The following is a 26,298-nucleotide window of genomic DNA, read 5'->3' as shown; positions in this document are numbered from 1 at the left end:
AAGCTAGTGTGATTAAATAGATCATGTTAACGTAAGGCAACTTGCACTTCACGGTTGATTAGTAAACTTGTGCTGTTACGTTCCGAGTTTCGCATAGTGTGGTCGTGATTCATCGCGTGTATGTTCCTCGCTTCCTTGATTTGTTGCCATATATACAAGTCCCTTTAGTGGGCCCACATACACGATAAACTCCCTACATCTTTTAGAGTGAGAAGCTCTTCGGAATTATCTTGGTATGCCAAAATGTAAAGCTATCAACGTATGATATCGAGAAGCTCGGATGCACACAGTTGTTATCAGATTCCGTATTAGAGCAGCTAAACCATCCTTAAAATTTCATGATTGTACTCCAAGGCGGTTACGCTTCGCATATTTAAGAATCGTGTGTTTTTTAATTAGTAATTAGCGTTGCCCTATGCATATAAACTTCTGGTTTTACTATTTCAAATGGTATAACTTCTTTATATATCATTACGTGTGACATTAGTTCATCAGGTAAACACATCTAAAATGTAGGAGTAGAATTTAATTCCATGATTACAATAAATGCGAAACTCCAGACATATTAGCATATTATATTATCCTTTATTATTATTAGGTACCGATGATGATATTGTAAATGACTCGTCTATGGGTAATAAGAAAGCAGGTTTGAGTACTTTTATTAATCCTTATCATCCTAGATTTATCTAAAAACGCACATGCATATATACGTATGCGAAGAAACACGTGAGCCCCAAAACAATCAAAGAATATATTTTAGTGATTCCCAATAAGGAAATCTAACTCGATAGGATGCAGCTCTATTGACGGCTCCGCGACGCATGCTGCGCCAAATCTGTTGATAAAAAACGCCACTTCAACCTCTCCCACTATTTTTTTTTCCTTTTAATAATGCGAGCCCTGCAGTTGAGTCTGTCAGCCCAGGCTTCCAACCGCACTACTTGCAATGTAGCGAAATATTTGACCACAATTGCTTACTCATGCAGGCCCTGTGGTCAAATTATTCATTATTTAAACAATGCGTTTTATGTACCACACAGCGATCCCCACATGACAAAGGTGCTTTATAAACTACTCTCTTGCCGCAACCAACTAAATTTTCTGGTTGTTTGATGTGGCGCCCGCGGCTCACCTGACTTTGCTTCTGCAGTTTTTTGTCCGCATAGCTGGCGAAACGTCTTACCATCTGAGAGAAAAAGATAAAAATACACATATTACAAGCGCGCCTAGCTGGTCCCCACCTCTCCTAAACGATGTGAGACCCGATGAAGATACCGAATGCATTCAATCACTATCCTAATCATATTCATCACGCCTCCCGGATTACACAGCCTTCGACTTCGACTGTTGTAATGATGACTGATCGCAACGTTAATATCTCCCTTCGTCTTCAATTAGTCATTGAAAATGCATTCAAATTAAACCATGTAAGCATTGGTCAACTGCAATGGCTTCGGGTGTCAGGACATCGTGGTATATTTGCAAACGAGATGGCTGATTTACTCGCTCCAATACCCAATTCGGTCTGATATGCCACTTGCAAATGTTACCGCGGCTTGATTCACAATATTTTTCCATCTTGAAGATTAATCATAGGCTAAAATATAGAATGCAAAGTTTTCTCACTTGAATTTCGCACGGGGTCATAAATGGTGTTCCAGGCGTGAACTGTAACTGTACCTCATAAGATTAGAGTTCCGTATTCCACCTTTCAATTATATAAGCTCTGCTGTAAATGTGTTTCGAATTATTGTTTTACATATTCGGAACACCAATAAGCACTCCAAATACTCTTCCCTCTGGGGTTAATTTGTCAGAATACAATAACAGGTACGTTGCAGAGCCCTCTGCAAATTCCTAAGTGACATGAGCAGACTGCCTTGTTCATTCATTGATCAGCACCAATTCTTCTGTACTTTGGCAATGCAATAACTTTTTGTAATAACATACTAACAATATTTGTTTCATAAATATAGTTGATTGCTTATTATGTGCTACCATAATTACAATATTACTCGCCGCAGTGGACTGTGGGTTAAAGTGCTCGTCTGCTGACCCAAAGGTCGCAGGATCGAATCCCGGCCACGGTGGATGCATTTTCGATGGATCGGAAAGTGGTCGAGGCCAGCTTACTTAAATATAAGTGCACGTTTGTTGACTATCTGGAGCCATAATTATCTTACCGTGGTTCCGGGACGTTAAACAATTATTATTAGATTCACAATATTCTGTGTCTAAAAAAATTGGGATTCTTCCTTTCCCGGCCTTTCTTATTATCATTTACATTAACCGCCAGCTTAATGGCCGATCCCACGTAGGGGATGGTAGCCACTGCGAAGGAACACGCCAACACGTTCTCGTGCCTTTCCCCGGCACGTGACATTCCAGCTCGGACGAAGAAGATAACAGCGATCGAAGCGTCACAGGCCGCCATCTTGCAGTGTTTCCGACCCTCGTCCAAGTTAGACCCATCTTGTAACGCCATGTCGGAGTCACAGACGTCCTTGACGCGTCGCCTGCGAAAGAAGCGTCCGGTGTGCCAACCTGAACGAAGAGGCCCCTCGTCGCAAATATCCGAAGGTAACTGCATGGCCATTTAGCTGTGCAGCGCATAGCCACCGCTATGTCTCAGTGGTTACCGTGTCCAGTGCTCGTACCTGAAAGACGCGAGTTTCATCCTGACCACGGTGGTCGCATTTCGATGGAGGTCTTATGCTATTAGGCCGCATCATCATGCCAAACGAGTGCACTTTAGAGAACCCCCGCAGGTCGACATCATTAAGGGCCAAACCTCATAAGCGCGAAAATGCACGCGACATCGACGAGCGACGCGACGTAGATCGTCTTCGCGCGATCAGTCGCTAGCGCATAGCAAACCTCATTCACGCGACGGCTTCGGCGAGCGAATTTCACTGTTGCTGGCATGAGGCCGTCTACTCGCACCAAGAAAACCGCGTAGCGAGTGGTATGCAATTTAAAAATAAGATATATTGTTGTGTAATGGAACGGAAAGTGTTTATTATTGCCTTGCAGCACTTTTTTATATGCACATGCGTAATAAACATTGCGTTATTTCTTGTTGCGCACACGTGACTCGGGCAGGGTCACGTGCACCTATGTAGTCTTTGTCTTTTCCGGTTTTTTCCTATTGGCTGCTTGAGCCCAGCACTTCCGGGCGATGAGCGACGGTTTCCAAATCTGGAGAACCCAGCGATCGCGCGAAAACGAGCACGCGACACGTCGCGCGAACGCCCTGTTTCGTCGCTCATAGCGTCGCTCGTCGCTGTTGCGTGCATTTTCGCGCTTATGAGGTTTGCTCTTAAGAGCTCTCCATTATACGAAGGCCGTCATAGCCCGAGTTGTTTTGAGATGTTAAATTTCGTAAACAAACGCACCGCGCAACATGTTGCCTAATCTCGTGCACCTAAGCAAACCTGAACATTGTGGTGCAATAGAAATTTGTATACAAGATTTGTCTGCTCGAGCTGGCGTTTTGACCAGTGAACCTGTATTCCTAAAGTTGTAGCCTTGGTGAATACGAGTGCACTTGTTGGCGCGAGCACGCAACCCCTCTGTGCAAATTTTTCCATCGGACGCTTCAATCTTTCTCTTCCTGCTATTTTCTGGGAAAATTGTGTTACTGTTATTCTAAACAGTTATTATGTGCTATTTGTCTTTTTTTCTCAGTTGGAGTTTAGTCAACCACGTGACAAGTGCATGAAAACGTAACGTATACGTGTTTTGATGCAAAGCGGAAAAATCTGCGTGTTACAGCTGGATTGGCCCCTTCAACCAGAAAACACACACACAAACACACACACACACGCACACACACACACACGCACACGCACGCACGCACACACACACACGCACGCACGCACGCACACACACACACACACACACACACACACACACACACACACACACACACACACACACACACACTCTCTACTTTACCAGCGACAATCTACACATAAACCTTCTTGCAGCAGCCATCTTAGCCAGTGTCGCCTGATTTCGCAACGCTTCCTGAATTTTATTAGTCACGAAAGCAGTAATCGCAGATCCATAGGGAAGTAGACATGTTTAAGTTCGGCTGCAGTCGCGCGTTTAATTCAGACCATGCTTGCTGAAGGCAATGTTTAGTCGCTGGAAACGAACACGCTAACGAAACACGCTAACAACTGCCAAAAAAAAACTTGAGATTTCTCATAATTAATTATGTTCTAAATGCAACTGTTCAAAGTAAGTGTATTACACGTTACGCACCTGCAACGCACTTTATTGTACCTTGTAGGAGTTTGTCCTCTTGGCGCCTCAACTAACGTGCGATTACAGCGCTTGCACGCGCTAAACATTAGGTGAACAACAACGCTGCTTAAATTGCTAAATGACTTCGTGTAATATCAATATATTGTGTCGCACACCATTTTGTGGCTGGGCAATGAGTAGTGTGGTAAATATCGCGGTTGAAATACGGTTGGCCACAGCAAACGTAAGGAAATGGTTACACTTATCACCAACACGAGCAGGATACTTTTGGCTCACTGTAGCCGTATTGGAACGAACAAATGTTATTTTCCTGTCAGGGACTTGCTAGTAGACCAGCTGAGCCAACGTGAAAGTGATTGTGTTCGTGAAGGGCTCTTTGTTTTGTTTTTTTATGACAATGTTCAAAATACTGCGTGCCGCAGATGCGACATGCTCAGAGACCTCGAGCAGCTTCAGGGAGAGGTCCGAATTGCCGCCGTCGCGGTCCATCGGCAGGCCGTCTTCTTTGGGCACACAGTCTCGCCCAAGAACCACCACGGTGCCGCAGAGCAGCCGTCGAAGCAACGAGCGCCCTCCGCCGTTGTCGGGAGAAGCTACTGCGTGTCCGGTGACCAGCCGAACACTTCACCCCGCGCCCTCGACGGATGGCGGCCGCGAAGTTAGGCCTTCCGACGAGGCAAGGAGCGCCGCGGTGAACGCAACTCTTCCCTAATGGCAGTCTTTCGCACAATCGAACAGCCGACACGTGCTCGGTCTATGCCTAGAATTGAATACGAAGTGTTCGTGTACGTATACAGAAACTGTTACTCTATAAAGAGTCACCCCCAACAGCAGACCTCAGTAACGAAATTTATTACCGGGAGGGTCAAGACAGTGAATATGGTCGGAGTGAGGATGGGAGCGCGGGTATGGCTTGAAATACCAGCTTACTTTGTCATATGAAAGATGGCCTTTCCACATCCCATAGACGGGTCATTTGTAAAGAAGATTCGGCGTCAGGGTTCACAATACATATAGGCACACATATACAGAACGCCTAAAATCTGCATGCTGAACCTGAAGTAAAGATTTAGTTTCGTAGTAATGGTTGTGCGCATGACCACATGCGGTGATCTTGTCTTAAGAAAAAAAAAACGATTGAAGAACACTTTGTCTTAGGTAGAAACCTGTGGCCAATGTACTGGTTATTCCACGTCTTCTTTACGCTCTCTCATAAATCACGTGATTTCTGAGAGAGAAAGAGTAAGAGTGACAGACCACAACTTGCACCATTCGAGGCATGTGCGTAAACGTATACGGACGGACAAATAGACGCGAGTATGAGCCATTATATAGGCTTTCGCCTTAATATACGAGGTGGAGGTGAAAGCTGCGGGTCGGGCCACTTGCAAAAGCTCCGCAGGCCGCATGTTTGTCACTCCTGCTTAATGAGGTACTAAAACAGAAAGTTAGGCGAGTTAGTGTGCGTTCGTAACATTTCTCTAGTCCTGCTTGCTGTCATTGTTATCAGGCGTTAAGAAACACACGTCATTGCCCAAAAGGGGGCACCAAAGGTCGGCTCACGCACGTGCTTTCAGTGCACTTTATTCTACAAGTTCTAACATATATCGTCGGAACTTGGAAAACGAGAAATAAATTCGAAAACCACCTCGTAGAATGCGATGAAACAAAGAATCATAGGCTTAATTCAGATAAGAAGGCAACAGAATGGGTTAGAAAAAAAAAGAAAACAGGCATAGGCGATATCCTGGTAGACTCCATAGAAGTAATTTCAGCTGGGAAAGTCACGTCATGAAAAGAACAGACCACTTTTTGTCATTTACAACGTTACTATGTACGCTAAAAGATGGGAAACAAGGCCAAACACGGAAAGACGGGTGGAGTGACGAAATTGATCAGTTCTTAAGCACAAAAATGAAATTGGCGCACGCTGGGCTTGGTAGATTGAATATCATTGTAGGTTGCTTCTGATGACAATGAAGACATTTCTTTCGGATAAAGCATACTCCACCTGTCCAAGTCCCAGTTTTATTGCAGTTTGACGTAACAGTCCTCCATTCCTGACACAGAAAGAGATGTCCGCCCGAGACCTCCCTTCGTTCCTCGAGGACGCCAAGACGGCGGCAGTCAGGAGATCTTCTGGCCCCGTCACAGTACAACGTGCGGCACCTCGAGCCGGTCTTGCCGTCGCCAGAACTTCGGTAGGAGACCGTGGACATTACAGCAGTGACCCGCCGGCTGCAACCGAAGTGCTGTCTCCGCGCTTGACCATACCCAGCTTTTTCGAGCAACCCCCGACGCCCGACGTTCCGGAGACGCGCCGTCTTGCCGACGCTGCGCCCAACAAGGATGTCCGATCAACGGTGGCCAAGGCCGAGGGAGGCGAGTGCGGCGAAGCGGCCTTCTCGAGTGTTCTGTCGGTGCGCTCTCTGCTCCAGGTGGAGGACCCCGATGTCAGCAACAGGCAGCCGGACGACAGGGAAGGTGAGGCACGAGAGCGTCGGAAATCGAGTCAGTTGTAGATAAATTAATTGTGAAGACGTCCTGTGCGCTGTAGAGTGTTTTAAGTGACACCGTGAACTTTTTCATACCATCGAATATTGTGGAGAGCACAGGGTATAGTCGATGACATGCAACTATACCCGTGAACTACCATTTTAATACCAAGTACACTTTTTAAAATTTGCTGGACATGTTATTTCTGGCGCAAACCTTGGAATATGAAGGTGGGAAAGGAAGAAAAAGATGAGCTCCAATCTGTCGTCATGTTCCAACGTTTGCGCCACAAATAACATGTTCCGCCAACTTAAGCACCAACTTACCCAGGAAAGAACTCCACTCCTTGCGAAAGATTGCTTTCATGTACACGTCGTTATCTGTGACCGATAACATTACACTAACTAGTGAAGTTACGTTAACATGAGTAGTTTAAGTACGTTACTGGTTTTCAATCCCACTGCGATAAATCTTTGTTCTGAGCAATAAAACGTCTTGTGTAAGTTAACGCTTTGAATGTCCCGATTATTGGGCAAGTGGTGGTTGCTGCTTTAATGAGCCCCGATAAGCCCGAAACATGCCATAGCTCCCGTTGCGTGGCAACCGCAGTCAGTTTTAGTTTTTTTTTCGTAAAGTCGAACTATATCTACTAACGTATTCCATCGGGTTGTAACAGCCGATAAGCTCCATCGTTTGACAAGTGTATTTACTACTAAAATCACTTGGCATGAATGCACATCAAATTGCAGTGAATGAGTGTCCATGTAACGCACGCAATTTTAATCATAAATAAAGTTCAATAAGGCTCGTCAAGAATGTGAATATTATTGAAATGAATTCCAAGTGTAAGAAGCCTGTTAGAAACTCATTATATTCAGCGGGGTTGGTTGTTTTGATGTGTTCACCACAATTTGAAGAATTCACAGCACTTTCATGGCGCTTTGCATGTTGCGTCAGACGTCTGTCATGCCAGGTGTCCCTCTATATTTTCCTAACTACCGTATCCATTAGATACGTTGCAACGATGTCCTCTACAGACGAACAAACGACGATAGAGCACGGAATGGTGAAGGAACGACAGCCGAGGGCACATAACTAGAAAACCCATGGTTTATTGCTGGGAGGGTCAGCTCGCGACGAAGACGACAAAAAGCATCATGCAAGCACGTTTCATGAGGTCTCACACGGATTCAATGAGGTTGCTGGTAAAATTGGAGTACGCCTTTCATTCAATGCAAGGAACAACAAACTTGCAGCACTGCGTCACCAAGTTAACAAGGAGAGCAAAGACAAAAGAAACTCGGAGAAGCTCATAAAGTACTTCGTAGAATTCAGAAATGCCGTAGCGTACTAGATTCCTTTCGCGAGCGAGCGTTGCTTCTTCGGTCCAACCGGCCGACGACTGAGCACGCGTACATGCTTAAAAAAATTACGCCATCTCCAGGTAAAGAAAACCACGTGTAGGAGCGAATCAGTGGGTGCTAACGCTTATACTGGTGATGACGCTGACGCTGCCGGCGCTAGTCACGGCGTTGCGCAGGAGAGAAAACTGGGGAGGCGCAAAGCACGCACTGATTGATGACATAGATGGCTGCTTTGCTGATGGATCACTGCCTTCCAAGGCCGTAATTCTGCATGTTTTGAAGAAAACTGTTTAGTACTAGTCACCATTTTTTCGACTCCGCTGTGAATAGGAGGGACATAAATGCCCGTGCAAACAAGTTCTAAGAGCCTGCGCATGCTGATGTCTCTCCAGAAACAGAAGTTTGAAAGGAAGCTCTGGTAAAAAAAAGATACACACAACATCACCATTGTGTTCCTATTGTTTGGCTCTGTCGACTTTGCACGGTTAGCCTTTTTGCAAGGTTTCTTCTCGTACTCCTTGCATTATTTACCTTTTGCACTAATTCTCTAACGCGTGTACGACAAACGGTAGTCAGGACCCGCGTTGTACGCTGAGACATCATATCTAACACGAGAAAGGTTGGAAATGTAGTTGAAGGGGAGCTGTTTTAATGCAGTTAAATGCAACTATTCATGGGAAGAGCCAGTCGCGTCAACCAACCACGTAATTGACTGGTTGTATGCACAGTCAAGGAAGAAAGGGGGCTGGGCGTTGGGGGCTCCATTGAATGGGGGGGGGGGGGTGCTGCGATGAACCTTAACCTTCCAGAAGAGAAACCCTGCGCACGCTTTGGCTGTATCGGTGAACGTAACCATACCGCGTAGCTTGTGGCGACGACCATCCTTCGCCGCCCCGCCATGGTGATCTGGTGGCTAAGGTGCTCGGCTGCTGACCCACAGGTCGCGGGATCGAATCGTGGCTTCGCTGAATGCATTTTCAATGGAGGCGAAAATTCTGTAGACCCGTTTGCTCAGAATTGGGCACATATTAAAGATCCTCAGGTGGTCGAAATTTTCGGATTCCTTCACTACGGCGTCTCTCATAATTATATGGTGGTCTTCGGACGTTAAATCCCACGTATCAATCATCAACCATTCTTTGCTCATCCTGCAGAAGGTTCGGCGCAGTTCGTGCTGTCCATGGTGGGCAAGATGGCCATGCTGTTGGCGTGCTGGTACCTGTTCCTCGTCTCGCTGGACCTGCTGAGCTCGGCCTTCAAGCTATTTGCCGCACACCGGTCGTTGTCCATCCGGGGCATCAAGAGCGACGTGATCCGCAATCCCGTCGTGGGCATCATGACGGGCCTGCTCGTCACCGTACTGGTGCAGAGTTCCTCGTCGTCCACCTCTATCACCATCACTTTGGTCGGATCCCAGCGTGAGTGCACACCGTCGTCGCTATAGCTACACTGTATATTTAAGGAACTAAGAGTGACTACTAGGCATATTTACCGCAAAACAAGCTGGATACCGGGCATATGTACAAGCAATATATAGAGATCCACATACGTTCAAAATTACTGGTTCATCACTTTTGTCACCATTGACGTATATAGCCGCCATGAGACCTTCTAAACGACTGACGACGACTAACTCGTAATCTACAAAAATCAGTCACACGCGGTACCAAGGACCACATTCGCAGCTGCTGTGTTTTTCGATGCCACGTGCAGCCACTGGCCCACGTTTTTAGATGAACAGCAGCTCCTTGACTAGCCTGTGTAACGCTGTTCGTCCGTGTCTCCGTGCCAACGCACTCCACCGTGTTCTCCTTGCTGTAGTTGGAACGATGCCAAGTAGGTCAAGTCGCAGCTGCGCGTTGACGTCACTCTCTCCCTCACCCGCAGCAGCTGCAGGCTCCTTCCAACACACGAAGGTGGTGTTGCTCCTCCACCCTCTCGCAACAAACTTCTCTCTCACTTCACCCCCTTCACCGCCCACAACGCTCGACCGCACGTCGATGGAAACACCCTTTCGGCTCGTTTATCTGCGATGAAACTTACACAAAACCCAATCCGCCTCACGTGTCCTTGCGTTCCAAAGAAACGTTTACTCGAGTAAACGCTACACCGCGTTTCGCTTCAAACCATTCTTACAGCACCCGCGTCAAAGCCCGTTTCAACCGGGTGAACGCCGTGCGCACCACTGCTGCTTCACATCCCATCAGGGTTCCCCTTGGGGAGATGGTCTACAATTAATTAATTTAATTAAGTTAATTCATCCTCCTGTGCCCCGCCTTGCATTGCATTGCTACCTCTAATAACACGCATGTAGTATCTTTATACGCAATTAGAAAATTAAAGAAGCATTATTCCAACGAACGTATCATTCAGAAATAGAAGTTCTTCAAAGCGAGCGAACACATATTTGCGGTCGTTTTAGCGCGTTTTTCTTGTTTTATTTTGGTCAGAAAAGATTTAATAACGTTCCGGCTCATGCACTCTCTTTGTCGGAATAAATCTGTCAGAACGAAGATTTAATTTTGCAAACTTTGCGACTTGGGCCGAGCATTTTTCAGCGTATACTGTCGACTTCATTCAGAAAGCTGTCCTTTATCCTTTATCCCAAACCTTGGGCTCATAGGCGTGCACACCGAAAAGGGGGGGGGGGGGAAGGGGCATGGAGGGCGATAACCCCTAAGTCACATGAGAGGGGGGACGGAAAGTCAGCCCCACATTGACATAAAAGAGCGGGGGCCCACATATAGCCAGACCAATACATTGGCATAATAGGGAAAGGGAGGCTGCGATGAACCTCGGCATCCCCCCCCCCTTTAAGGGGAACCCTGTCCACGCCTATGAATTATCTAGCCTCATCATAGGCTAGATATTCCAAGTGTGCGTCATCTCCAATGCAATATCGCACTAAATCCGTCAATCATTAAATGCATGTTTCATATACAATTTACATAAATTGGCAGATGATTCGTAAGCATATTGTTAGGTGCTAAAAAGCAATTTAACGAAGTTGTTTTAGAGCGAAAACTCATCAGATCACAACTCAGGTCACGCACAGTTGTTTGCCGTCACCGCTGCCAGTATTTGTAACAAGATCGCACGAAATTAAAATAAATGAACGTTGCACGAATGACACAGTCGGGCTCGAACCTGGGTTCGGTGGGGGCCAGCCCAGTATTCTACCACTGACCTACGCCGTTTCTTTCCTTTATTACCACTGAACTACGCCGTTGCTTGGGACTTGCTGGCAAGCTTGAGTTAGGCAAGCTTGATTTCGGGAAAGCATTCGCGTTAATACTACTTATAACGCGTTTTAAAACACCGAAAGAACAGCCAGTCGTCGCACATTGCGAATAGCGTAACGAGTGGGTCGTCCGATGCTCTAATCCATTAAGTCTTGTTCTTTTGCTCAGCTACGAACTTTGGCACATACCTACTTCAGGCATAATTCTTCATCGTAGTCAGCCCCCCGCAGCATGAACAATTGGCACAAAATTCTTCGCCAGTGTTTAGCGGATACCACGCTTCTCAGGAGAAACACGTAAAATGGCATAGCGAATGTCGGCCTACTACACAAGATTTTTATTATTAATGCCGTAGTGGGTATCAAGCAAGTGTACTTGCTGTAGTTACCCAATGAGTGTTTAGAAAAGGCTCTGAAAGGCCGCTCTTCTAGCTTTCACTGTGACCGTGCTACGCCTTCCGCGCAGGCCAGGTGTTTTATAAAGTAACCCCATGCTAGAGGCCAATTGTTCGACTCGTTGCGTCTAAATGCCCTTCTCCAGCTGCACGCGACTCTCATCTAGGCTATAGAACAGGAACCACTCTGAATATTTCTCTAAGGACGTCGTTCTACAGGTACCATAACGTTAGCTTTCGGAGCAGGTCTCCTGTGACTGCCTGGCCCTTTTCGGCGTACTTATCTCACCTGTCACGCAGTGCGACTATATTGCTATACGTTACTCACGTCGTGCAATCTACAAATATGCAAGTCATATTCATTAAGGACATTGTGATAAGCTTGTGACAAAGACAGAACAATTCATGGTAAGTTTCGAGTTGGTATATTATGGGATTATCTGATACCTCGTTGTGGCCCCGCATGCATTGTTTTATAGAACGAAGCCTAAAAGTTCCTGTTCAGCGCTACTTTGTGTGCATCCATCTTGACGCGTTCCTTCTGACCTCAAGACATCAATGCGTAGACACATTGATGTCTATTGGGTGATTCCACGAGAGATCGACACGGGTCCAAAAGTTGATATATTAGATTTCATTGAGTATTCTATATTTTGTGTACCTCTCACCAGCTAGCCCGAAAGTCAACTTCGTTTTATTATTAACGGCATAACTTACGAGAAAAAAAATCAAACTTCACCAACACGGAGGCACCAACTTCGTCACCTGTCATTTTCGAAAATTGCAGATGCTATAAAAAGACAAATATTTTTGTTTCAAGGAAGATATTTTTTACCTGAAATGCATGTCTGATGAAGAATGAATTCATACGGCTTCAAGTTTGTAGACCTTAAGAAAATAGCTTTTAAAAATGTCTAATTTTGCGACAGTTTAAAATAAGTTGCGTATTCCCCATCTTTTTCTCCGAAAGTAATGCAAGCAGCGTTTTCAAACTTGACACGTTTTAAGGTGTGTTAATTAGGTACATAGATTATTGCTGCCGTAGGGCAAATGCAAATTGTTATATATTGCCTCAAATTTCTCATATTGGCAAAACTTTACTCCAGTGAAATTTGAATAGTAAGAAACCCATCTTCGATTTTTCTTAAAATCTCGTAAATCGACAACCGAAGGCCATTATACAGTAATATAAAAAAACATGTTGCATCATTTTGTTTTTAGCGACAATATTCGTGGTACAAATCAGAGCTTTTCGAGAATGCGCTGACAAGTTGAGAAATCTAGTAATCGGAACGGAAAAGCGGCAATGAGCTTCAAATGCGAGTAAACGTTCCGCATTTGGTGAAGAAAGGCTGTTTTAGCAGATAGGAGTAACTATTTTGAACACGATGTTCTACAGTATCTGAATTCACTCTTATACGTACTTCTAATATGTGGTGCCTCTCCATTACTGACACACAGATGGAGCTGCTGTGACGGCCATGTGTTTGCAACACGTTGGGTAAGAGAATCGAATGTTGAATGAGTTCATAAACGATTCATAACAAATTTTTATCATTTGGGGCACAAAGACTGCCACATTAGATTGAAGAACACGCTTTAGGGCAAGTTGTCATCCGTCGTCTGCTCTACAGATGAATTGCTGTGCGCCGCATCTCTGAGGCAACGCTTTAGATCATATGGTTCAAAGTAGGGACAAAGATTACGCCTCCCGTAATTTTATCGACAAAAACATTGTGAAATTCATTTTAACGTACTATATTTCTGTTTTGCATTCGCACTGTGGATACTTGCGCACGCTGTTTTACGTTTGCTCTCATTAAAGGTGAGAGACATAGAAACAGACGACAGATAGATCACTTTCGGGCTGCTGGTTTCACGCATAGTTGCATTGCCAGTAATTTGAGCCTCAAGGAGCGTGGCGATGGCTGACCACTTCAGCCGGGATAGAGTTTTTTGTTCAGATTACCTCATGTTGCATAAAAAGAAAATACTCTATCAAAGAAATTTCCGCAAGGTCGAAGACATTGGCCTGTTTGCCCTCCAGAAGCTTTTGCCGAAAGCTGCCCGCCATACACATAACAACGACCACGTCTGCTAGAACTGCTTCAGATGCCTCAGAGATATGCTGTCTTCGTCTAATGGCTTCTCAGCTGAAACAGCTGATGAGTTTTTGCCGGAAGAAGAAAAAGGCAGAAGTCAAGAGCGGTGCGTAAACACGCCTGAAGTATTGTCACATATGCGACTGGAGAAGCTGCATGCGCAAAATAGCAAAGCTCATGCAGAGCCAAGACAACTTAGCAGCAATTCTACAGTAACCGTGAAATGCCGCCGTAACGTGTGTAGCCGCCACTTTCAACCATCGGATCTAAAATGCAGTGTGTGTGCCCAGTGGTTCAAGAACTTCAAGCAAGTCTGTGAAGCGTGTTCTTCGAATCAAGAGCGCATGCGTTTGTTGACACTGTTGCCTAGCGATATAGAGCGCCCAAAACTCCAAGCGCTTATACCAAACTTGTCAGCTTACATGATATACAGATCCCGACGCTGGCACGCAAAACACGGGATATGGTTAGCACCAAATGCGGTAAAAAGGACACGGCTGAACCCAATCGACGTCCAGGCAGCTATGGCTTACTACTCCAAAGATGAGTATAGCTGCTCTCGACAGAGTCCCAATATAAAAGATGTATCTGTTATCATCGAAGGAAAAAAGGAGCTTGTTTCGAAAAGGTTTATATGACCCGTTCGGTGCGTGAGGCTTCCCGTCTCTTTAGAGAAGCTAATTCGAACACGTCTATTGGGCTCTCAAAGTTTTATTCACTGAGGGCGAAGTGGGTTCTTCTTGCACCACACCAAGAAGTGTGCCTTTTTATATACTGTGCTAATGCCACGGAGTGTGTTTCTGCCCTACAAGACGTCACCGATGGTGCCTACACGGCGGACTTCTTGAAAGAACTATGTCATTGCTGCTCCCCTAGAAGTAATTCTTTTTTAGGCCATTGTGACCATTGTGCTAAGGAGGACGCTCTGACAGCCCCGTGTTTAGGAATCCCTTAAGATATTGAGAAAGCCTATGCAGTGTGGGAAAATGGCGATCTATAGAAAAAAAAAAAACAGCCCAGGCAAGTGCTTTTCTGCGAGAGCTAAGTCTATGGTTCGTGAATTGGATTACCCATGATTACGTAAGATACATTCAAGAATTAGCAATACGCCAGCCGAAAGAGAACCAAGAAAAAGAATCTTGCATTTTTCACTTTGATTTCGCCGAAAATTGGACAGCCATATTACCGAATGAGGTACAGTCGTATCACTGGCACAAAAGAAAGGTGTCTATATTCACGTGTATCGTCACAAGGAAGCAATCAATTCAAAGTTTTGCCGTCATCAGTGATGACACATGCCATGATGCTGCACATGCCTATTTTGCTCTACAAATAATCCACAACTATATGAAGGAACAACTTAAGCCTGACACGCATGTTACTTATGTTTCTGATGGTGCATGCAGTCACTTCAAAAACAAGTATCAGTTGTTCGAGTTATGTCAGAAAGATCATATATCAACAAAGTGGATTTTTTCGGCCACAGGACATGGCGAGAACTCTTGTGACGGCGTTGGTGGCTTACTAAAGCATCAGGCTACGCTCTACAACCTCAGAGCGGCAAGCTCAGCTGTGATTATGTCAGCATCTCAAATGGTGGCGCAAATGAGCCCGAAGCTCAAGCATGTCAAGCTGCTGTGTGCAAATGCAGACGAGCTAGAAACATTCCGTCAGTTTAAAAAGAGCCAGTGGAAATCGTTGCCACGTGTTCCAGGCATACGTTCTTGCCATGTTTGGCTAAGCACATCTGAGGGCACTGTTCGTGGTCGTGTTTTGTTAGCGTCACGTACTACTAAATGTGATCTTCAAAAGATGCAGCCATTTTGAACGCATCTCTTGTTTTACGCAGTCACCACCAAAATACCAGTGAGGGTACTTCAAGCGCATATGCTTTCTCTAGCGAGACCCAACACTTGCGTCGGAACATTTTCATGTTTGAGTTTATCTGCAAATATAGACAGATGTTTTGCAAATGAGTTACAGTGTCGAAGATTTTCTCCATTAGAGCTGTGTTATCAGGAGCATAGATGCGCCTTCACGGGTACGTATTTGTCACAGTGCTAAAACAGCCTTTCTTCACCAAATGCGGTTACGTTTACTCGAGTTTGAAGCTTATTGTCGCTTTTCTGTTCCGATTTATAAATTTCTCAACTTATCAGCGCATTCTCGAAAAGCTCTGATTTGTACCACGAATATTGTCGCTAAAAACAGAAGATTGCAACATGTTTTTTCTATATTACTGTATGATGGCCTTCGGTTGTCGATTTACGAGATTTTAAGAAAAATCTAAGATGGTTTTTTTTATTATTCAAATTTCACTGGAGTACAGTTTTGGCAATATGAGAAATTTGAGGCAATATATAAAAAATTAAATTTGCCATATGGCAACAATAAGTTATCTGCCTAATGAACACACTACATCCTTAAAACGGGTAAAGTTTGAAAACGCTGCTTGCATTACTTTTGGAGAGAAAAAATGTGGAATACGTATCTTCCTTGAAACAAAAATGTTTGTCTTTTTATAGCATCTGCAATTTTCGAAAATGACAGGTGACGAAGTTGGTGCCTCCGTGTTGGTGAAGCTTGATATTTTTTTTCGTAAGTTATGCCGTTAATAATAAAACGAAGTTGACTTTCGGGCTACCTGGTGAGAGGTACACGAAATATAAAATACTCAATGAAATCTAAAATATCAAATTTTGGACCCGTGTCGATCTCTCGTGGAATCACCCTATTTCTAGTTTGCATTTATAGAACAAAATGCGTTGGCCTGTCTTGTTTCTTCACTGAGCTTGAATGAGTGTTTCACGGTATAACTCGCAGAATATTATTTTCGTACGTCTACGTGAACCACGTGAATATGCGAGATGATAGAAGCTTCGAGAGACGTTCTAGGGAAATGATCAAAACCCTGCGAATAATGATTTAGTGTACCTTTCCTGAGGCGTATTCATGGCAATATTAAGGGAGTGTTTTGTTCCGAACAATATTGTAGGACCTATAAAGTACTCAACTTTCCTACTAAAAAAAAGGAAAAATACTTCAAAAAACAAATGTGTTATTTATCTCGCGAACAAACGCGAATATTTTGCACCAATAACCTGTTAAGTATTGACACTGTTGTCAACAGGAAACTGCCTCTGCTTGAATCACTTCAGTCGAAAGCACTTCAACTGAACGCTACATTTTCAAGCAGGACAAAAGCGCATGGCAGAGGTTGTGGTGTGTAGTGCATCCTTATTGCGCTGACACATCAGTTCGTCACAAAGGCTTACAGCTTCGAGGAACAGCTCCGCATGCAGTGAAATGATCTGGACGACGGATGAAGAGACGCATGCTTGTCACTCGCAGTGTTTCGGGGAGGTAGGAAATGAGCCTTGACAGAATGTTATACAGAAAGTTCTTATGATTTTGATTACATAAAGATCGCTAATCGCTAAATTGTAGCAGGTATTACAAGAAATTGCTGTAGCCTTCTCAGAAACCAAGAAGTGATTGATTGATCGATATGTGGGGTTTAACTTCCGAACATTACCATATGATTATGAGAGACGCCGTAGTGGAGGGCTCCGGAAATTTCGACCGCCTGGAGTTCTTTAACGTGCAGTCAAATTTGACCACATGGGCCTACAACATTTCAGCCTCCATTGGAAATGCAGCTACTTGCGGGTCAGCAGCCGAGTACCTAAGCCACTAGACCGCCACTGTGGGGAAGAGACCAAGAAGTGTGATTTGCACTTTTGTTTACCATCGTCTGCCATTGCAGGCAGCCTTCGACGTTGATGCACCCACGCGATGCTGAGTTCCACGCCTCTTACAGCGAAGACTATATAGCGTCAGTGACCATAATCAGCTCCTTGTAACACCTGAATAGCTGCAATGGCCCAGTGCTGGCCCAGGTGGTCTGTGAAACTTAGTGACCTCGCGGTAGAGGACACTGTGCGTCAGCAAACGTCAAGTGGCGTCGTGCACGGCACGAGGCTTCCACCCAACGTTACTAGAATAGGAATAGGAACCTAGTCTAGTAACGTTGGCTTCCACCGACGTGCTAGTATTCCGGTGTGGTTGGGCAATGAGCTGGGCTGCCATAGGCGTGCCAGCCGGGGAGGGGGCAAGAAAAGCGTGAGCCCTCCCCCCCCCCCCCCTTGAGAAAAGTTGGAGGGGAGGCTGAGCCCCCCTCCCCCTTACTTTCGGCAGTGGTCGCTCTTCCCTGCACGCTGAGGAAATCAACGCGGTGAAGTTTTCCGTCACAACAGTAATCACTCACTTGTGTTCTTACGGGCGAATGAAAATGTTACGAGGCAATATAAAGACATAGTGAAATTTTGCCATTTCCGCTGTGATGATATTCCTTGTAGGCTCTTGGCGTAGTGGGTCGCGACGTTTTTGCGTTTTGTGCTGTAGTATTGCAGAGCGGGTAAGCGCTTAACAGAGGCCGTAGAGTATAACGTCACTTGTTCATGTTTTTATTCTGCCGTGACTTGTTGATGCAGTTATAGATGGGAACGAGCAGTCTTTTATGGACCGGTCAAAGCATTTGCTGCTTCCGGAAAACAATTTTGTTCGAATAGGATATATCATCACCGCTGCTCTGTCGAAGCTGTTGCAAGCCAATGAGTGGGATGGATAGTTTCTGAACTTTTTGCACACTAAAACACCAAAATTTGTTTCCGCTTTAATCTCTGACAAACCTGACCAGCCTTGCTTATGGTAACTTGGAGACATAGCGGCAGCTTGCTAAGTGGCCACGAATAAAGCAGTAGACTTGAGCTCAGCATATATAGGAAGCTCACCTTTTAAGCTTGCCCCACAACTTGACCTATTGGACCAGGGAGAAAGTGAAAGACCATGGTTTTTAGCACTATAAAGCTTTAGTTAAGAGGCAGGCTAATTGGTTTTCACTGAACTTGAATCGTCTTTTACAGCCCAAAAAACATCTCGGACAGCAAAGGACAATCGTGCAGCGCTGCTTATTTCTCTCTATTCTTTTTTCTCTCAGCAATAATGACCTCTCAGAGATGCATACGCGCAGAAACTACTGAACATCGTTATGCTGCAAGCGCAAATATTTTATGATACTGATATTGCATCTCGCCAACTGCTATAATTGGCCCTTTTTATGGGAAACCAGTGAGCCTACCTAAATTACATTGAGAAGATCCTCTCCGGCTTCGTAACGTCATGTAACAAGCGGGCAATTTTGTGGCTTACAGAAAAAGTTTAAGTGCCGAAGAATCAACGAAAAATAAGATGCAAATAATTGATTCTCTTATTTTTTACGAGGTCGCACATAAGTGGTCAATACGCGATGGATAACTTTCGCGTCATTTGTTGCCTCGCGTAACAAGCTATAATGCTCTGTGCATGACAGAGGCTGTTTACACTAATCATATACAGCGAACAACTAGTTTGAAAGGAAGCAACGAGGGATAGTTAAACATCATAATTGCCCATATATATATACTTTCCAGCTGAAGAGTGAGGTTTGTTTGTCTCCCCCACTTGCGAAAGAGTTGGTACGCCACTGTGAGCAGCTCAAAACTCATTAAGTGCCCTGCATCACCAACTCGGGAACTGCGTACCAATTAGCATATAGTGGGTGTGCGTGGATGCATTCGTGGTTTTTGAGACAAAATTACGTCCCTCAATATCTAATGAACTCTCGCATATAGAACACATTCGTGTGATTAAAGTTGCTTGATCTTGTTTAACGTCGCAAAGCGCTTGGCCTATGCACGCCGATGCCTTTGCACATCACTGTGCGCCTTAAATTTTTACCCCCCCCCCCCCCCCCAGGTGACAACCCCATTTTTGCCGATGGAAAAATGTGCATGCCTTATTAATATTTCCATCAAAATGGATGATGTAACACAAAGCTGGTGGGGGCATTTCTAGGTGGTGTCGGCTCCTGCACTTTCCTGTTGCTGAGGTTTTTGCTTACTAATTGTCTCTTTGCGGCAATTATTGGGCGTTTTGTGTTCTAAAAAGGTAATTCACTAGCACGATCGAACGAAATGTTTCTCCCTTTAGTGTCCCTTCAAAGTGTAATGACATCACGCATGTATGCTATCAGCGCCAAATGAAACCCGAAGAGCAACAAACATTGGAAATAGTATAGCGAGCTGCGTCCAATCATCCCCATGAACCGCCGCTTAGCACTCTGGTTTGGCAGCACTGTGCATGTCCACGGTGATGACTGGACGGCGCCCACCATCGCTAGTGCTCGCCGCTGTTCGGGTTTCGTTTGACGCCGATGGTAGATAGTCGGACAATGATGTGTGATAAAATCAAGCTGCTTGCAGTGTTACATTACAATGTTCAAGAAAGTAATGATAATATCTGGGGTTCAACCTCCCAAAACCACGGTATGAGGGACAACATGCAGTGGAGGGATCCCGAAATGTTGACCATCCGGTGTTCTTCAACTTCTAAACCATTTCGCCTCCATCGAAATGAAACCGCTGCAGCTGGGATTGAACCCGTGACATTCGGGTCAGCAGCCGAGTACCACCGCCACACTACCGCGGTGGGAGTGTCTATCAAAGGAAAGGCGCAAATCTATTTTACAAAATGAGACAAGAAAGCGAGCGCAACTACCGACTGATACGTTGGCCTGTGTGGTCCAATAAACCAGTTGGTTGTGACGCGAGTCTTGTAGCTCTCAGTGCTGTCTGAATTTCTGCCTTTTTTTTTTTTCAAGATGCATCTCCAGCTAGCCCCTCAAGAAGTACACTGTCGTCCTTTATGAAAGGGAACACGCGAACGCGTGGCCGGCGCACTGCGGTGGCTGCCTACAGCACCATCAACCGACAAGCGAAGAAAGTACGTTCGCTTTTGGCGTCATCTATTGCCAAGCAAGATAACGAGTCATGACCGGTAGACAAGCGCTGCTAGAGTACGTTCCCTCCCCGTGCGCGCGGTGAGCGATACCGGGTGATTACTGCAGCTTGCGCTGGGGTCACGCACAACGTTTGATATGTTGGCAGTGGACTACGCGAGGAGTGAGCTGAGGGGGAGTGCAATCTAGCAGCGCTTGTCTATCCGCCATGACTTATTATTATTATTATTATTTTAAACAGATGACGCTGAAAGCGAACGTGCTTTCTTTTGCTGTCGGTTGATGGTGCTGTAGGCAGCCGCTGCAGAGCACAGGCTATGCGTTCGCGTGTTCCCTTTCATAAAAGACGACAGTGTACTTCTAAAATATAATGTGTTATTCTAAGTGGTAGCGCGCATGGTCGTTGTACCATGTACGTCCCATAACCGCTGATCTGATCGTCGCAGTGTTGAGCGTGAAGCAGGCCATACCGATCGTGATGGGCGCCAACCTGGGCAGCTCTGTGACGAGCAGTGTGGCCGCGCTCTCCCAGGTGACACGACGCGACGAGCTGCGCCGAGCGTTCGCCGTGGCCACAGTGCACGGCCTCTTCAACTGGCTCACGCTCGTCGTACTGCTGCCCTTCGAGGTCACCTTCGGTGAGCACCTCTTACGGCTCCTGCGTAACACAAGCCCCGCCTCTTTCGCTTCATCTCACCGTCTGTGGCATGAGACGAACGCACGTGACATTTTCAGGAGATTAGATAAAACCTTCCTTTATGATCTCCGTGGCGTCGTATCCTCCACAGCAAAATGGTGGCTGCCTGCGGTGGGCGGGGTTCATAGCCGGCGACCGGTAGTGCTCGTTCTGCAATGACATATTCTTTTACAGTCCTTTTTTTTTCTTCTCATACGGGTACAGAAACAACAGAACCCCTACTTCTACTTTCACTGAAGACCACAATTTGCTGCAGGTGACCTGGTCATGTGGTCTCTTTGACTTACTGGCCCATATCTCTGCATGATGGTCGCTCCTTGAGGTCAGCGTAAAATCGTTAAAATGCTTGTGTCGCAGTAAATGCACAATCGCGTGGTGTAGTTATGAGGACCAGTTCCATTTGAGATCCAGAAGCAGGTAAATTCTTTATCAGTGGTGGTATAGTTATTTATATATTTTGTGCCATATATTGTTGTTTGTTATTTCACGCCATGGTGTCTAATTTTTTTTCCACCCGGTTTATTCAGCTATACTAGTTTACATAGGATCTCGGGGTATTTTTTTTTTCAATATAGTTGCGTGTTTATGAAATCGTGCCATATTGCTAGTGTACTGTAGCATCTCCGTAATTTCATGTCACTGAAGCAATTAGGGTAATAAAATAAAGTAAAGAACACGAAAACTGTTCAAAATACGTCACGCAGCACTGCATCGTTTTCTCACTGTGTGCTTTGCATACAGAATAAAAAATAAAACTTGACCTTTTCACTTTCATAGGTAAGGTAACGAGCCATATATTACCTATGCGTAACAAAATACGTAATCACCTATTACAATATACAGGCTATCATTGCTTTCAAACAAGCTGCTTGAGGTTCTACAATATCCGCACCTCCTGGACAAAAACGACATCTGTTCACATTTGCATTTTTAGTGGCAAGCAGGTTCTTATAGAATCCGAATGAGTACCACACGACGCTTAGATGCCTTCCATGCTTTAAGGTAAGCATGGCCGTGGCCTCAGGGACCTCTATATGAAGAAAAATTAAAAACGTAGGGAATGAGCACGAATATGAATGTCAAGTTTTCTTGGCAAATTAGTTTCTCGTGTTAGTAGAAGTTTTACTTTATCGGTATATCGAAATCCGTCTTCCAAGACGATGCGCAGAAGTCAGCATTGTTATGCGACAACCAGTCAAATTATTTGAATAACATGTATTCCGGTAAACTCATTACATCACATAAACATCATATGAAAGTGTCAACTATTACCCAAATATTCATTGATCCTGGTATTACGATAACTTCCAAGGAATAATAACCAAGTACATTGAAGCACACATACTGAAGATATGTGAACTACATCTGTTATAACACGTAAGGAAGACTAATCAGATATGCATATAAAGTAAAGATCAATTTGCGCTTATATAGCAAATGTTGAGGTAAATCTTTCTCTCTAAATGAAATCTAATTTATCAAGCTTCCTAATCTGGTCAAAAAGTTTGCGCTTGAGAGCATATAAGTACAAAGCAAATAATAATTAGGAAATCGGAATATATAGGCACCAAAGTGAGAGTCATCGAACGAAATGAAGTATTCCGGGTGTGACAACCTCCTGTTACAGCCGGGATCTTACGTGTAAAATATTAAAAGTTGCTTGGGTAAACCCTTGTACTCTGAATTTTGTCCTAGTATACTGACCATTCCGATCTCTTTATCTGCATTCTCTAAAACACAAGACGCAAAAAATTGTCAAATACACCTCTAAAGAGATTACATATTTTGTTATTACTTTGCTTATCCGTATGCTGTCATTTTTTTCATTATTACTCCAATGTGCTCGTAGATTGTAGGAAAGAAGCTTAATTCGCCTGAATGTGCTGTCTGTGTGTTAACGCTATCAAACATCTGTTTGTGCCGCAGCGTTCTTAGAATCGTCATCGCGCATGGCAGTGGAGGTCCTGGACCGCAAACACCGTCTCCTGCGGTACAACCACCTGCGCGCGCTCTCTCGGCCGCTCACCAGTTTCATCGTTCAGGTGGGCGGCTTCACCCGTGAATGAAGTCGAGTCACATCACGTATCTCAGACATGTCGCTTAGAGTCACTCAGTCGGTGACGCACCTCAAGACCCGAGCAAACACGAAGAATTCAACGCCCTCACTTAAAGGCAACGTACAGATATTAACCTTTAATAACGATACTTCGGGTATCACGCCCCCAAACCTTCATACGATTACGAGAGACGCCGTAGTGGAGAGAGATCAGCAAAGTTTGACCATCTGGTGTTTTTTGACGTGCACTGTCATCGCACAGTACACGGGCCTTATACCATTTCGCCTCTATCGAAATACGACCGGCACGGCCCAAATCGAACCCGACCACCTTTTGTGTATGCAGCCGAGCACCCTGGCCCCTGTTCCACCGAGGCAGACAAAAAATATCAACCTTTGTGTACTGATAGCCTCCGGCGCGATTGTAACTACCCTCCATACTTTACAATGTCCTTCACGAAATGTATCTACTATCATGGAAAACTTACAGAAAGCCATCTCCGTGCTGCTTGCGGCATTTCCTTTACTGTGCGAGAAGGCATCTTCGTATTCGTACAAACTTTGATTATGGTAGAAAACATGGAAATTAACGCAGTGAACTTTTTTTTAATTAGTGGAAATAAGCAGCCCAGTCAAATGGGTGAGCTGAAGTCTTTCCTGATAAGCAATTTAAGGCTCCCGCTATAGTAACTGGGACAAACCACTGTCACGAAATATCAAAGCACCTCCACTAAACAAATCAGTTGGAAATGGCGGCGAGGAAAAACACCATCAGTGAGGAAAACAATGCTAGGACAGGGACTAGTGACGTATTACCTTCCGTCTCTGTCTTATGCTGGCGGCATGTGAATTACAAGAGTACCGATTTTATCGAAGGTCATGAACTTTTTCTCTGATTGATGACTAGTGACACGCGGAAATCACCCTACGTTTTATAAAAAAAAATATATTACCGCCCTACTACCCTACGCTGGCCAAAAAGTTTCTAAAATACCTACATTACCACCCTACTACCCTACGCTGGCTAAAAAGTTTCGAAAACCTGCAGGTGGGTAATTACCCTACAGTTGACAATCCTAGTGTGTGTGTGTGTGTGTGTGTGTGTGTGTGCGTGCGTGCGTGCGTGCGTGCGTGCGGTTCCATTTAGAATGATACGCGGTGTGTCCCAAACACTGATATTGCGCAGCTCGAAGAAACGAAGCCTCCGCAAAAGATGGCCTCCGAGCACAGCGACATTCTCGTGATAAACACAGTCCGCACCTGCTGCGCCTTCAACGGGAGCCGCTGCGTGAGACCCTGTGAGTACATGGCAGAGAATATTTCCCGAATAATTGTGTCGCAATGGCGATTACATGAACACTCTCGGCTGCTTTTCGCCGTTGCCGTCGTGCTCCGTATAGAGTCCAACATCGCCCCGCACATCGTATGCTCTACATACAAGTAAAAACGTGCAAACACTGGTAACGAACGCGTCTGGAGAATAGAGGGAACCATGTCGACCATCCCCACGGCACAAAGGCCTGCAGTCGATGACTCCTGAAACAGCGAGAAAACGCGCCAGCTATATTTGGCGCTCCTTATCCCGACATGCACCACGAAACCGCTCTTAAACTTGATGTGCTCTCGACGATTGGAGGACTGACAGCACGAAAACTGCTTCGGGGCCTGGAGTAGCCACATTCCGTTAATTGATCGTTTTATTAAGATCACATCCAAAATAGTTAACTAATATAGCATTTATAAGTATGGGGTTTCAATTTTTACATAATCAAATTCATTGCTTCCCCCTTACAACAAAGGCTTTTGATATTTTTACATACTGCAACCATAATGTTCGTGAGCTGCACCATAGCGGGAGCCCCGAATTTAATACTCACCACTTGTGACATGCCCCTACAAAATTCAACGTTTCGTGTCAATGATGATACAGCAAGTCAAATATACAGGCTTGGAACATTCGACCCCTTTATATAGACGTTTTAGATTCTATGTGGTAGCAACTACAAACCAATGGCTGTCTTCAAAATAACGGCGCAGTAACCCGCTTCAAAGTCTTCTCCGTATACAGCCGTTATTCTAAAGGGTACACTTGTAAAACTGCGTTTACACGTATTCGATAAGTGACACATCCGTTCGTATCACCTTTATAGCGAGTCGAATCCATGTAAACGGGAGTAAGGCGATATGAAGGCGCTCAACACTGATGTTCAGGGATTGGAGGGAACGTATTTCGAGGAGTAAGTCACCTCGTGGACAATGAATCACGAGGAGGTGGTCAGCTTCGAGCGCACCTCCTTTCACCCCACATGACAGCATCGGTTGGAGAAAACGACGGCGTCTCGAGAGAGGTGTAATGTACTACAATATGTAAACGGCGTCTTATCGCATTACTTGCGATGAGCTAGGTAGTGCGCCTCCTTCGAATCCTGTCGAAGTCGTGCAAAAGCCGGCGTGAGACATCTTACTAAACTTAGAGGAGAGTTTTTTTTCAGTCTTCATCGTCAATGAGAGCTTATTTGCCGTTCTAACACGCAAACGAAAACGTCGTTCAAGCACGGCGAGCACCCCCTCTCAACCTCCCATGATCATCGCAAGGTGATTTCCAAAACTATACTCGCCCCTTCAATTTCCCTACAGCTTATGAGCTGTGCCGCAGTGTAACGATATTAGCTCAGTGCATTTAAGCATGCTGCGACGCATTTGTCGTTGCAAGCGTGTGTTATTATATTAATAGTTTAGGTTTTACATCTCCAAACCACATCATTTTTGAGGAATGCCACGATGCAATGCCCTGGAAATTTCCACCACGTGGCATTTGGCCGGGCTTTGACAGG

At 45.1% G+C, this 26,298-nt stretch overlaps 1 protein-coding gene across 1 annotated transcript in view; it reads left to right on the top strand.

Moving 5' to 3' along the window:
• The first annotated feature begins 6,058 nt into the window (after window positions 1-6,058).
• LOC119172927 (sodium-dependent phosphate transport protein 2C-like) overlaps window positions 6,059-26,298 on the top strand; it is a 34,584-nt gene continuing 14,344 nt past the window's right edge. The window contains exons 1-5 of the mRNA XM_037424069.2: window positions 6,059-6,759; window positions 9,290-9,553; window positions 21,158-21,349; window positions 23,335-23,450; window positions 24,651-24,762. Of these exons, the coding sequence (XP_037279966.2) occupies window positions 6,351-6,759; window positions 9,290-9,553; window positions 21,158-21,349; window positions 23,335-23,450; window positions 24,651-24,762 (1,093 nt within the window). The 5' untranslated portion in view covers window positions 6,059-6,350. The remainder of the gene's footprint in view (window positions 6,760-9,289; window positions 9,554-21,157; window positions 21,350-23,334; window positions 23,451-24,650; window positions 24,763-26,298) is intronic.

Source organism: Rhipicephalus microplus, chromosome 4 (assembly GCF_043290135.1).
Source record: "Rhipicephalus microplus isolate Deutch F79 chromosome 4, USDA_Rmic, whole genome shotgun sequence".
NCBI classification, from domain to species: domain Eukaryota; kingdom Metazoa; phylum Arthropoda; class Arachnida; order Ixodida; family Ixodidae; genus Rhipicephalus; species Rhipicephalus microplus.
The sequence above is the reverse complement of the archived record's forward strand: the minus strand, read 5'-3'. Positions and strand labels throughout refer to the sequence as shown.